We start from the raw sequence: 14,259 nt of genomic DNA, 5'->3' as shown, positions 1-14,259 counted from the left end.
CCCGGCCGTACCACTCCCCAGCCACCCCCCTCCGTGGCACCGACCTCCTCCGGAGCCTGGCCCGCTCCAGCGGTACCCGGAACCCCCGCGCCCTCACCCAGACCCGCGTCCGGCGCCAGGTCGCCATCTTGACGCAGCTGCTATTGCTCGGCGAGGGGGAGGAGCCAGGACAGCCGGGTGGGAACGCCGTAGAGCGCCTGGAACACTTCCTGGAGCGCGAGTACCACGTGACGCAGAGCTGCGGCGGGATTGGCCAGGACCCGGGGCTGATGGGTAGAGTGGGGCGCGTGGTGCTGTGCGGGGAGAGAGACGGCGTGTTGTTCCGGGGGATGAGCCTCCACCACATCTGTCTGGAGCTTGACGGTAAGGAGACACTGAGGATTAACATATACGTCAGACCTGACTAGTCAAGCTATAAGTGGTTATTTTTCTCTCCTTTACTGTGTATTAAGTGCGCTTGATTCAACCTGCTTGATATAATGGAATGGATGGAACAAAGCATGATGTCCGTTAGAGAAAGGTTAGCTGTAGGTCAAACCGTTTTCGTGAGATGACCGATTTTCGGGATGTCTCATGGTCTGACAAACACCGCTCTGGCTCTGCCACCTTTCACCCCAGATGCGGAAGTGCGACATCGGCAGATGCGGTGGATTGAAAAAGATATCTCTAGCTTAAACTGACATTTTGATGGGGATTTTTTTTTTAATTATGTCACTTAGATTGACGCAGCAGTGCGTCAATCAACTCTAGAGGGTTAAACAGTTCACGCGTCGTCTCATGATGATTGTTCATTTTGGACTGCCCTTTAGTATGATGAGGAAAAGCGTTGTAGTTAAAGTTGAGAAACATGTACATGTATTTGACCCTTCTCTTTCTCCCCCTACAGTGATGTCAGGCAACTCGGCCGACTCGTACTCGGAGGGCGACTCTGACGGCGAGGGGCGGAAGGAGAAGGGCGAGGTGGCCCCTCCCAGCCTGCTGATGGTGAGGAAGGGCAGGACCAACAGCAGGACGCCGCGTGCCAGGAAACTCAAGGTCACGCCCTCCTCCGCATCGCCCCTCTCCCCCTCGGTCCCCGGCCGCAGGAGAGGCTCAGGTGGGCCCAAATCAGGTGTGTGTGTGTGTTCAATCCATACTCATACTCCGAAAGAGCTGAGACATTCAAGACCAATACAGAAGTGTGTGTGTGTATGTACACAGTAGTGTGTGTGTACTGTATACAGCCCACCACAAAGACATGTCTACACAGATCCAACCCTGTGCGTACTAACCCACCCTCTCCCCGCACAGGCAAACGCGGCGTCCTCAAGCGCCCGTGGTCGGACGCAGAGCGTGCCGCTGTGGAGGAGCACCTGACCTGCAACATCGCCGAGCTGCGCGTGCCCGCCAAGGCCGACTGCGAGCGCTGCCTGCAGAGCTGCCCGCTGCTGGTCACCAACCGGCGCGACTGGCGGGCCATCAAATTCTACTGTCACAACCGCATCCAGCTGCTCAAGAAGAACCAGCGGCGCGAGGACGACGGGACGCCCATCATGGTGTGCTGAGAAGACTGACGGAGAGACTGAGAGATTGATGGACGGACACGACAATAGCTCCACAGTATCCACACTAGCGTGCTACTTAGAATGAAGGAAGCCAAAACAGAGGCGTGGTCAACTCTGTCATTTTTCTTTTGCTGACGGTCAAAAAAACAAGAGTTGACTGTTAAGGAACAGAGTTGACGCTTAAGGAAGCAATGTAGTGGGCGTGTCTTCGAAGTGGTACGCTAATGTGGGTATTGGAATGTAGCCTACATCTCATTAAGCAGGTTTCCATCCAACCTTTTTCTGCAGTAAAGTACGGGTCAATGTCTGGTCAAAAATGTAATGACAGGCCCGATGGAAACCACATTTTTCGGGTACACTTTCCAAATGTCAACAAAACGAAATACGCTCAGACAAGGTGGGATCTTTTTGTGTCGGTAAAATGAAGTGTGCGAGAAATGTCGGTGGAACTATTGACGTAATAACSATCATATCGAAGTCAACTTGGAGTCGCGCGATGACCTGTGTGGCCGTCRCACTACGACGCGTCAGGAAAGCATGCAGTTTATTAGGCTACGGATGTAATAAATTAGGATGAACTTCACAGGGTGGTGAACGTGCACGGTGATGACCTTGATGCTCCTGTTTTAATAAATATCAAGGGTCTTATTTTGGTGACGTGATCATCGATGCGTAGCAGCCGTTTGACAAATAAAGAAAACTCGCTCTTTTGGCCATAATAATCTCATGTAGCCTATACGTGCGCTCTAGCCAACAYCGCGCACCTGCCAGTACCAGAGTGGGCAGACTTGCTATATAACAGAACAGTTTTTGTGGGGAAACGATCCGTAGAGTTGAAAATGTGATGGAAACCCATTTAACTTCAATTTTTTCTTTGCTACATGGGAATTTAACAGCAAAAGGTATTTTTACGTGCACTACATCATCACGCAGAGTCAATTTGATGGAAACGCGTCTCTGGTGGGAAAATGTGAATATAGTTTTTGTGCGGATTTGAGAGTATCTGTCACCAATTGGATGGAAACCTAGCAATTGATACCCTTATATATGGTCCTCTGAGACAAAAAGAGGGAGAGACTGGGGGAGTGAGAGAAGGAGTGACTGTGTAGGAGTGGCAACAACCTGTGTTGTATACAGTGTATGTGGACATTTTCATTTTGTTTTTTCGCTTCAAAACGAGACGAACAATGTTGAGAACGCACCGCAGATTTGTTGTATTCCGATTTTTTTCTGGGACTCCGGTGTTTTTGACATCCTCAAGTGTTGTATGGACGTTTCTGAACACACTAAAGGTAACACTATTATTGTTTGAGGGTGTGGTGTGCGTGTGTGTTTCTAGTGCTGAGAAGATGTTATAGGGTCTCCAACACCCAGRCCTGGGGAGTGCATGCTTTAGTTCCACTGCTAACTCACCCGATGAAACTACACCTGACTGAAAGACCWTGGTTAGATCATTATTTAAAACGGGTGTGTTAATAGCGCTGGGCCGGAGCAAAAGCCTGCACCCCTGGGTTAGAGTAGTGGGGGGACGCCACCATCAATGTGTTGTAAATGTTCTTTTTGGACTACCTAAGACACTGTATAGTCAGTTTGGGGCTTTTCCCCGCTCCCTTCAAAATTGACACTACAAGACAGCAGTTGAATACTGCTTTGCCTAAAACACACCAAGTATATTCTTGTTGTTGGCATCTTTCTTTTATTTTGTGCCTGTTGCACACGTGTTTTCTTAAAAGCGCTTTGAAAAGGTGCATTAGGCCGTCGGGCCATTCTTCTGCGACGAGCAGAGTTCCGTATTTAACTTGGCTGTGTTCTTCGAAGTGATTTTTGGGGGGGCAGTCTTTCAGAGGAGTGAGCATAGCTGAATACTATGCCCACGTTACGGTTATGTTTTGACATGCAGTGTTGTTGCGTCATTTYTGTTGATTGTTTTGCCTTTTCAGACTGACCAGTGTAGCTCCAGTCTTTTTTCAGCTCCTCTGGTTTCTATCGATGAGCTGCTTGTAGCTCTAGTCCAGGGCGTTAGTGTGGCTTGCTAACGCTTAGGCTGGCATTCAATCCGATCAGTGGTAGATTTGCATTATAGCGCTTGACATTTTTAAGGTCATTTCCGATTAAGCCGACATGTATAGAGTTTGCAGAAACATTGCCTTTTAAAAGGTGCATAGCTGACAAGGTGCGGTCGGGTGGAATCCCGGCTTGAGCCTTCACAACTTTAGCAAGTCGCACTAACGCCCTGGACCAGAGCTAGGCTTCTTTGTAGGTTTGCCGGAGCGCCAAGTAACCCGACATTCTGTTTTATTGGATTAAAACCGCACAACACCTCTTGATAGATAGTTGKATTTATTTAACATAATCACATATAATCTTACATTGTTTCATGCTATCATCTTGCCAGTTTCGGTGTACATAAAAAAATATATATGATCATTACGTAAACTGGTTTGTTTGTGRTGTCCGTAGTTTATTTGTTKATTTGCGAGTTGGTATTGTACATAGGTCTATGGTTTTGTAAATATTCACAGAAACGCATAAAGGGGAAAAAACTACACAATGGCTTGGTTTTTTGTGTTGTGTTTTTATATAAGTCTGAGAAGTTCACGTCGTATTTCTGAAGTTCGATTCTTTCAATGTGCTAACAATGAGTGCAGCCCAATAATATCTTCTTTTTTATTATATATATGTTATTGTTCAACCGTTTATTGTCACCAGGTAGCTAGTTGAGAAACAAGTTCTCATTTACAACTGCGAACTGGCCAAGATTAAAGCAAAGCAGTTCGACACAAGCAACAACACAGATTACACATGGAATTAAACAAACATACAGTAGAAAAAAGTCTATATAGAGTGTGCCAAATGATGTAAGATAAGGGACGGTAAGGCAATAAATAGGCCATGGTGCGAAGTACATTACAATATACCAAATTAAACACTGGAGTGATTGATGTGCAGAAGATGAATGTGCAAGTAGAGTTACTGGGGTGCAAAGGAGCAAGATAAATATACAGTATGGGATGAGGTAGTTGAGATGGGCTATTACAGATGGCTATGTACAGGTGCAGTGATCTGTGAGCTGCTCTGACAGCTGGTGCTTAAAGCTAGCGAGGGAGATATAGTCTCAGCTTCAGTGATTTTTGCAGTTTGTTCCAGTCATTGGCAGCAGAGTACTGTAAGAAGGCAGCCAAAAGAGGAATTGGCTTTGGGGGTGACCAGTGAAATATACCTGCTGGAGCAACATGCTACGGGTGGGTGCTGCTATGGTGACCAGTGAGCTGAGATAAGGCGGGGCTTACCTAGCAGAGACTTGTAGATGACCTGGAGCCAGTGGTTTGGCGACGAGTATGAAGCGAGGCCAACCAACGAGAGCATACAGGTCGCAGTGGTGGTATTATATGGGGCTTTGTGACAAAACGGATGGCACTGTGATAGCCTTACTCAACAAACTGGATGAGTCTATTTTGTAAATGACATCGCCAAGTCGAGGATCGGTAGGATGGTCAGTTTACGAGGGTATGTTTGGCAGCATGAGTGAAGGATGCTTTGTTTGCAAAATAGGAAGCCAATCTAGATTTAATTTTGAATTGGAGATGTTTAATGTGAGTCTTGAAGGAGAGTTTACAGTCTAACCAGACACCTAGGTATTTGTAGTTGTCCACATATTCTAAGTCAGAACCGTCCAGAGTAGTGATGCTGGACGGGCGGGCAGGCGCAGGCAGCGATCGTTTGAAGAGCATGCATTTAGTTTTATTTGCATGTAAGAGCAGTTGGAGGCAATGGAAGGAGAGTTGTATGGCATTGAAGCTCGTCTGGAGGATAGTTAACACATTGTCCAAAGAAGGGCCAGAAGTATACAGAATGGTGTAGAGGTGGATCAGAGTATCCCAGCAGCAAGAGGACATCATTTATGTATATACAGAGAAGAGAGTCGGCCCGAGAATTGAACCCTGTGGCACCCCCATAGAGACTGCCAGAGGTCCAGACAACAGGCCCTCCGATTTGACACACTGAACTCTATCAGAGAGCAGTTGGTGAAACCAGGCGAGGCCAATCATTTGAGAAACCAAGGCTATCGAGTCTGCCGATGAGGATGTGGTGATTGACAGAGTTGAAAGCCTTGGCCAGGTCAATGAATACGGCTGCGCAGTAATGTCTCTTACTGATGGCGGTTATGATGTCGTTTAGGACCTTGAGCGTGGCTGAGGTGCACCCATGACCAGCTCTGAAACCAGATTGCATAGCAGAGAAGGTACGGTGGGATTTGAAATGGTCGGTAATCTGTTTGTTAACTTGGCTTTCGAAAGACCTTAGAAAGGCAGGGTAGGATAGATATAGGTCTGTAGCAGTTTGGGTCTAGAGTGTCTCCCCCTTMGAAGAGGGGGATGATCGTGGCAGCTTTCCAATCTTTGGGAATCTCAGACGATACGAAAGAGGTTGAACAGTCTAGTAATAGGGGTTGCAACAATCTTCTGAAGTGTACACTCGTAAACATTATTGTGGGAGTTTCCACAATATTTATTTTCATATTTCCTTTAATCGGTGAAGGAAAGTGAACAGGTGCACACTTTGGGAGGAAGAAGACATAATTAGTACATAGTCCAAAAAGTAAACTTCCCCAGTATATCCCATGGGCGGAGTTCTTTATTTTTTCCACACCAACTAACTAGACCACTAGYTGGGAGTGTTGCCCTGGAATCAAACAGAACTAGACCCACGTTCACATAGCGTCTCGGAGTGTCATATCCCATGTAATCTTAATCATTATGATCTAAAAGGCAAACTGACCCTAGATCCGCATTGCTTCTCTAGGAATTATGAATACGGGCCCTGATTTACCAGSTATTATCTTCAGTGACAAAATAAAGATGAATTCAGATGAATGGCTTTGTATTATATAATACCTTCAGAAAATAAATCTTACACCAAGAGGGCAAGATTCAAACGTATGACCTTCTGGTCCCTATCTCATGACCTAGTCCACTAGGGTGAGTGCACCAGTCTTTTTTTGACTCATATTTCAAGCTGTTCAGTCAAAGTTAGGGGCTCTATTCAATCTGTATCGCTGATGTAAAGGTCATTTTCGATTGAGCCGACATCAATGCAGCGTTTTACCGTGAATGCAGTCTCCGCGACCACAGGAACATTCTTTAACTGTCAATCATGCTCCAAAGCTGAACTTCCACAAGACAGATTGAATGGAGCCATTGGAAATGCATACAGTTAGATAAGAAATGTTATTAGCTAAGAACGTTGGCTAAGGTTTTAAAACAAAAGAAATGCCAATAGATAAAAGGATAAGTAGTGTTTCGTTTTTAAATGTGTGTATATTTCCTCCAGTCCTTGTCTTCTCTCCTCACCTCCTCAAACGCATTGAAGGGAGGTGCTTGATTCTTCTCAGCCATTGCAGTTGTTATGGGGCCTTGCAGTCTAGAAAGGCAACCCAATTCTGATTCTGACATTACTACAAACTTACCAGCTTCAGTCAACTTGTCACTTGATTACTAGACATGGAGTTCGAKATAAACATACATATTTTTGGTAGATGTGACCACTACTGCTCTTACACATCTTCTAACCATCATTTATATTGTYCTTTCTGAAATATTGCCCCTCATTATGAATCCCATGTAGAATTGAAGTTTCATGCACCCCTACTATCCATAATCAAGAAGCCAGCATCTACTACTACATAACACTGACATAACTACACTCAAACTAGCACACAACCCATGTCTATCTGTAACAATTTACTACATTTAACAATAGATTAGCCTAGTGTACTACCACTCTCCTAGTCCACTTAAAATGACTACAACATAACCATATAGTGCCAGTCGAACATCCTTCCATTAGCCCATTGGGGTCCGTGAAGACCGAGTTTGGGAATCCCTGATCTAAGCCAAAGTATACTGAAGAAAAATATAAWCACAATATGCAACAATTTCAAAGATTTTACTGAGTTACAGTTCATATAAGGTAATCAGTCAATTGAAATAAATTCATTAGGCCCTAATCTATGGATTTCGCATGACTGGGAATACAGACATACATGATGATCACAGATACAGATACCTTGTGTGTCGCCTCATGCAGCGACACACATCTCCTTTGCATAGAGTTGATCAGGCTGTTGATTGTGGCCTGTGGAATGTTGTCCCACTCCTCTTCAATGGCTGTGTGAAGTTGCTGGATATTGGTGGGAACTGGAACAGGCTGTTGTACACGTCGATCCAGAGCATCCCAAACATGCTCAATGGGTGACATGTCTCGTGAGTATGCAGACCATGGAAGAACTGGGACATTTTCAGCTTCCAGGAATTATGTACAGATCCTTGCGACATGGGGCATGCATTATTATGCTGAAACATCAGGTWATGGCGGCGCATGAATAGCACGACAATTCAAATTGCCATTGATAAAATGCAATTGTGTTCATAGCTTCCGTAGCTTATGCCTGCCCATACCATAACCCCACCTTCACCACGGGGYACTCGATTCAAAATGTTGACATCAGCAAACCGCTCGCCCACACAARGCCGTACYCGTGGTTTGCAGTTGTGAGGCRGGTTGGATGTACTGCCAAATTCTCTAAAATGACATTGGAGGCGGCTTAGGGTAGAGAAATTAACATTCAAATCTCTGGCAATAGCTCTGGTGGACATTACTGCAGTCYYCATGCTCCCTCAATACTAAAGACTTCTGTGGCATTGTGTTGTGTGACAAAACTGCACATTTTAGAGTGTAATGATCATCAGCTTCTTGATTTGCCACACCTGTCAGGTGGATGGATTATCTTGGCAAAGGAGAAATGCTCACTAACAGGGATGTAAACAACTTTGTSCACAACATTTGAGAGAAATAAGCTTTTTGTGAGAATGAAAAAATCCTGGGATCTTTTATTTCAGCTCATGAAACATGAAACATGGGACCAAAACTTTACTTGTTCCGTTTATATTTTTGTTCAGTGTAGATTGTTTTATACATCAGTTAGGGTCTCTGTAAGCTACAATATGAGGTCCTAAACCTGGCATGAAAGTGCATCGTTGTAGCTGTGTGTGGTAATATAGTAAACATGTTTGCCTTGGGGTAAGTTGAGCCAATGACCACCATACCCCATTCAAATGATGATTACATTTTGTCAGTTGTTTGCAATGTATCGTGCATATGACTTCAAGCTAGTGCATTTTTATTGTTACAGAGCAGACATCATATACAAACTTAAAACAAGGAGGGGTCTAGCCACCCTTGAGGTTCTTGAGAGAGCAGCCAAGGAAGTAGAAGGCAAGAAGTCCAGTCGAGCAGCGGCAAGAGATGTATTTTTTTAAATTTTGACTGAATTACACTGAAGGGGTACATTGACTAAAAACGAAAACAAACCTGCACCTGTGTGAAAGATATGATAGAGTATGATAGAGTAGCAGAGGCACAGAAGATCTTATCTGATGACATGAAGTCTGGGCTTGGTCAACATATCAAGAAACTTGAGGAGCAGTTTCATGGGCTTAGTAGGCTCAAATGCAGAGAACTTGTCTACAAACTGGCACATCGAAACAGCATCGCTGTCCCAGACAACTGGTCAAGAAATGGAAGTGTAAGTGATATTGAACAGAGAGATCTATATCTGAATGTAGGTATATTTAAGATATACAGTAGGGTCTGAAATTATTGACGCCCTTGATAAAGATGAGCAACAATGACTGTATAAAATAAATAATTGATACGGAGCTATGTTGTATTCTACATTTCTGGGGAAATTATATTATTTTATACAAACTTGTTGGATGGATTTGCAGTTTAGGTTGCGTTTCAGATTATTTTGTGCCCAATATAAATAAATGGTAAATGATGTAGTGTCATTTTGGAGCCACTTTTATGACATTTGACCATCTAATGTTCCCACTCCTTATTCTTCACGATTCATTTAGGATTATCTGTAATCATGGTAGCATCCACATTATTTACAATAAAAGGGACTCCAAAATGACACAATACATTATTTACCATTCATTTCTATTCGGCACAAAATATTCAGAAACACAACCAAAACAAACTGAAAATGCATCCAATAAGTMTGTAGAGTCACAAGCTTGATGTAGTCATTGTGTGCTACAGTAGGAATATGGGAACAAATACTTTTTGACTACTTTATTAATAAAAAATATTTAGGGGTGTCAATTTGGACCCCTACCRTTTTGAGATGTTTAACAATAAATAATAAACCTCTTTCTCTGAGCAATTGTATTAGTATAAAATAATAATAGACACATTTTTGGAGCATACACTATAACTCAGTACTTTAATTACTTATTTTATACAGTCATTATTGCTCATCTTTATCAAGGMGGTCAATTTCAGACCCCACTGTACAATATACCACACCCCCATTCCATAAATTAWACTTCGACCTACCAGCACCATCACGGGACACCATCAACCACATACCCCAAGGAGGCTCAACTTACCCCATACCCGGGGTAAATTGTGCCAAGAGACCACTTTTTTTGGACAAGCTATGTTTTTAAAACAATTATGTTTACATGAATTCTGATTATTTCCAGGGATACACAACATCCTGAAATATATATGTAGATATCTTTGTTTTCGAAAGAATACTATATTTCCCTTGATGCAGTGATGCTGAATGTAAAACACGGCATACCACACTCTCCCCTATTGGGTTAGGTTCATTTTCTGTCGCCACCACCAGAACAACGCACAGCTCAGGGAGTCCAAACAATACGCAGACTCCCAATGTTGTTTCCCAAAGCTAGTTATAGTATGTTACGTGAGGGTGTGTGTCTACCTTGGTATATACATGGAAGGAGAAGAAGCTACTTGAAAGTATTGAGATGTGCCCCATGTGAGACTTCCTATCGGAACTTTCCCACTAGTGGGCAGTGAGAACTCAGAAATGTGTGCGTGATGACAGCATTTTCAAAACATATGCCTCCCTTCTCATAGTGAGCATGGTTCATTTGGATATAATCACACACTTGTCAAACTACAAAGCCCTACGCATCAGCAATGAGTGCCTGTTGATGTGAGTTTGAAGAGAAATGCTGAAGTTACAGCCCTATTTATGTAGGGATGACAGCTGGGTGGGCAGGAAGACTGATGAATGGGTGGGTGGGAGTATGAATTGATGGGTGGATGGGTAAATGGATGTCTTGAGGCAACATGGTTGGGTGGATGAGGACGAGTGGCTGGGGAATGAAAGGCTGAATGTTTGGGAGGCTGGGTAGCAACATGACTGGGAGGCTGGGTGGCTAGGGAATGGAAGGCTGGTGGATGGATGTTTGGAGGCTGGGTGGCAACATAGATTGATGGATAGTTGGGAGGCGGGGTAGATGGAAGGCTGGGGGCTGAGGAGTGAGAGTCTAGGGGGGTGGGGCGGTCTAATATCTTTGGCCCCTCTGCTAGAAGACTGGGAGGCTGGGTGGGTGCTGGATGGCTGGAGGAATGAGGGGTAGAGGTCTGGGGATGTGTAGATAATGGGGTCTAGGGGGGCGAGCAAGGGTGTAGCACTATCTTGTAGGTTCCYTCCACAGTTCTATGAATTTATTTAGGTAATATGTTATGTAAGTAGGGATAGACACAATTTAAACATTGAATTAACAAGAATCCGATGCATCGCACTTAAGGTGACACTAACTTCAAGGTTTGTCCCTGGATTACTTATACCAGGGAAGGGCACATTTGATGTTTGTTTTAACTCATCATGAGGGGCCACAGTTGCTTGCAGGTCTGCGTACCCACATAAACATTTTTTTGTTGCAATTCTACACATTTTGCCATGTGGTCGTAGAGAAGATTTCGAAATTTTATAACTCATTTCATGCAATTGACGCATTTTGCCATATGGCAGAGGAAAATTAGCTGTTTTACAGGGCCTTGGGGTGCCACCGCCAGTTGCCCATCCCTGACTAGCACTGAGTGTGCAAAACAGTTGGACCATTCTTGATACACACGGGAAACTGTTGAGCGTGAAAAACCCAGCTGCGTTGCAGTTCTTGATGCACTCAAACCGGTGCGCCTGGCACCTACTACCTAGGATACCCCGTTCAAAGGCACTTCAATCTTTTGTCTTGTCCATTCACCCTCTGAATGGCACACAGAAACCAATCCACGTCTCAATTGTCTCAAGGCTTAAAAATCTTTAACCTGTCTCCTCCCCTTCGTCTACACTGGTTGAAGTGGATTTAACAAGTGACGTAAATAACGTATCATAGCCTTCACCTGGTCAGTCTATGTCATGGAAAGAGCAGATGTTCCTAATGTTTTGTACACTGTGTATATGGACAATCAAAGTTGGGTACCAACTATGAACTAATTGAGGCAATGTCTTGAGGAAAATAATTGTAGAATATGCATAAGATGAGTCATCCAAATGAAACATCCAGGGAAATGTTATATCTGTCAAACGCTAACAATTTCCAGATTGGCGATCACTGACAAGCATGACAATTCTTGCATTTTACAACTGAAACTAGTCGCTTCTAGGTCAACCTGGTGATGTTTTTCATAAATTTCACAGGAAGAAAATGTACTTAGCTGTCGGTGCGTGGTAGCCTGCTGTGCATGTTTAACATTTCCTAGCACATTTTATTTGATTCCAGAGACTTGTTGAGGTTGAGTTCGGGATGAGAAAAGTGCTCTGAATGTATCGGAAAGCATTTACCATAATTGGTAAATAGTTTCCCAAAGAAATGTCAGACTGGCTGTGTCCCAAATGGCACCCTATTCCATTTACAGTGCACTACTCTAAAGGGACACAATATATTCCATCTCAGGTCTGCTGCACGTATGATAAGTGATTATCTTTCCATACAGTATTTACCTCAGGGACATACGTTCATTGCGAGAGACTGATTCACCTGAGCACCGTTTAACTGAGAAGTGGTGGAGTACCGCTCCAAAGCGCTCTGCTAGTACTACCCCCTAGGGGGCAGTGTGTCATAGAAATACAATCCAAGACACTATTTCTATGGTGTGTGTCTAGCCTAGAGGGGGATTTGTATTCAAGTCTGGGGGTATGTCCCAAACGGTGCCGTATTCTCTATATAGTTCCCCTTATGGACCATGGTCAAAAGTAGTGCACGAATAGGGTGCTATTTGGGACGCATCCTGGGAGTATGGAGAGTTGGAGGTGCGGGGTTTGGGATGTGGGATTTGGGATTTGGGGAGCTGGGGAAGTGGGGATATGGGTCTGCGATGCTTCACCTGCTGCCACACTGATTAAAAGGTTAAGTGACTAATCAATGGGTATGTTTACCTGCACATTAACAATTAGATATTAAACTGATTATGGCTGTAGGCCGAGTATGGCAAAAGGCATGTAAACAATTTACTCTGCTTCTCTTAATCGGCGTAATGTCAAAATCAAAGTGAACATACGCCGATTACAGCACCTGGTTTTCGAATTATTAAGACATGTAAATAGCTTAAATTGGCATCCAGCGGTGTATTTGATCTGCACAAGTCTCCCTCAGAATCAAATAGACTTCGCTAAAATAACATGAACACTGTGGTAGAATGTTTATTTTGATTGCCGATTTACTGCATTTATTTATCAGATGTGTCCATGTAAAGAGGATTATTGGGGAAATCGTTCTTCTTGCAAAGCATGTAAACGTTTTAAAACAAACTAAACTCAGCAAAAAAAGAAACGTCCCTTTTTCAGGACCCTGTCTTTCAAAGATAATTTGTAAAAATACAAATAACTTCACAGATCTTCATTGTAATGGGTTTAAACACAGTTTCCCACGCTTGTTCAATGAACCATAAACAATTCATGAACATGCACCTGTGGAACAGTCGTTAAGACACTAACAGCTTACAGACGCTAGGCAATTAAGGTCACAGTTATGAACTTAGGACACTAAAGAGGCCTTTCTACTGACTCTGAAAAACACAAAAGAAAGATGCCCAGGGTCCCTGCTCATCTGCATGAATGTGCCTTATGCATGCTGCAAGGAGGCATGAGGACAGCAGATGTGGCCAAGGCGCCAGCAGCATACCACCCTGCATACCACTGCTGGCTTGCTTCTGAAGCTAAGCAGGGTTGGTCCTGGTCAGTCCCTGGATGGGAGACCAGATGCTGCTGGAAGTGGTGTTGGAGGGCCAGTAGGAGGCACTCTTTCCTCTGGTCTGAACAAAGATCCCAATGCCCCAGGGCAGTGATTGGGGACACTGCTCTGTGTAGGGTGCCGTCTTTCGGATGGGATGTTAAACGGGTGTCCTGACTCTCTGAGGTCATTAAAGATCCCATGGCACTTGTCGTAAGAGTAGGGGTGTTAACCCCGGTGTCCTGGCTAAATTCCCAATCTGGCCCTCAACCATCACGGTCACCTAATAATCCCCAGTTTACAATTGGCTCATTCATCCCCCTCCTCTCCCCTGTAACTGTCCCCAGGTCGTTGCTGCAAATGAGAACGTGTTCTCAGTCAACTTACCTGGTAAAATAACGGAAAAATAAATAAATAAATAAAAAATAAATTGCCATGTCCGTACTGTGAGACGCCTAAGACAGCACTACAGGGAGACAGGACGAACAGCTGATTATCCTCGCAGTGGCAGACCACGTGTAACAACAGCTGCACAGGATCGGTACATCTGAACATCACACCTGTGGACCAGGTACAGGATGGCAACAACTGCCCGAGTTACACCAGGAAAGCATAATCCCTCCATCAGTGCTCAGACTGTCCCAATAGGCTGAGAG

General features: G+C 44.2%; 1 protein-coding gene across 1 annotated transcript; it reads left to right on the top strand.

Moving 5' to 3' along the window:
- Nucleotides 1–13: 13 nt before the first annotated feature.
- si:dkey-117m1.4 (uncharacterized) lies at nucleotides 14–4,097 on the top strand. The gene is made up of 3 exons (XM_070437169.1): nucleotides 14–363; nucleotides 887–1,096; nucleotides 1,291–4,097. Exons 1-3 carry the CDS (start codon nucleotides 270–272, stop codon nucleotides 1,542–1,544), a joined length of 558 nt encoding a protein of 185 aa, XP_070293270.1. The 5' UTR covers nucleotides 14–269; the 3' UTR covers nucleotides 1,545–4,097.
- Nucleotides 4,098–14,259: the final 10,162 nt, after the last annotated feature.

This window comes from Salvelinus sp. IW2-2015, linkage group LG34 (assembly GCF_002910315.2).
Source record: "Salvelinus sp. IW2-2015 linkage group LG34, ASM291031v2, whole genome shotgun sequence".
Classification (NCBI taxonomy): Eukaryota; Metazoa; Chordata; class Actinopteri; order Salmoniformes; family Salmonidae; genus Salvelinus; species Salvelinus sp. IW2-2015.
This window is presented reverse-complemented; position numbering and strand designations above follow the sequence as displayed.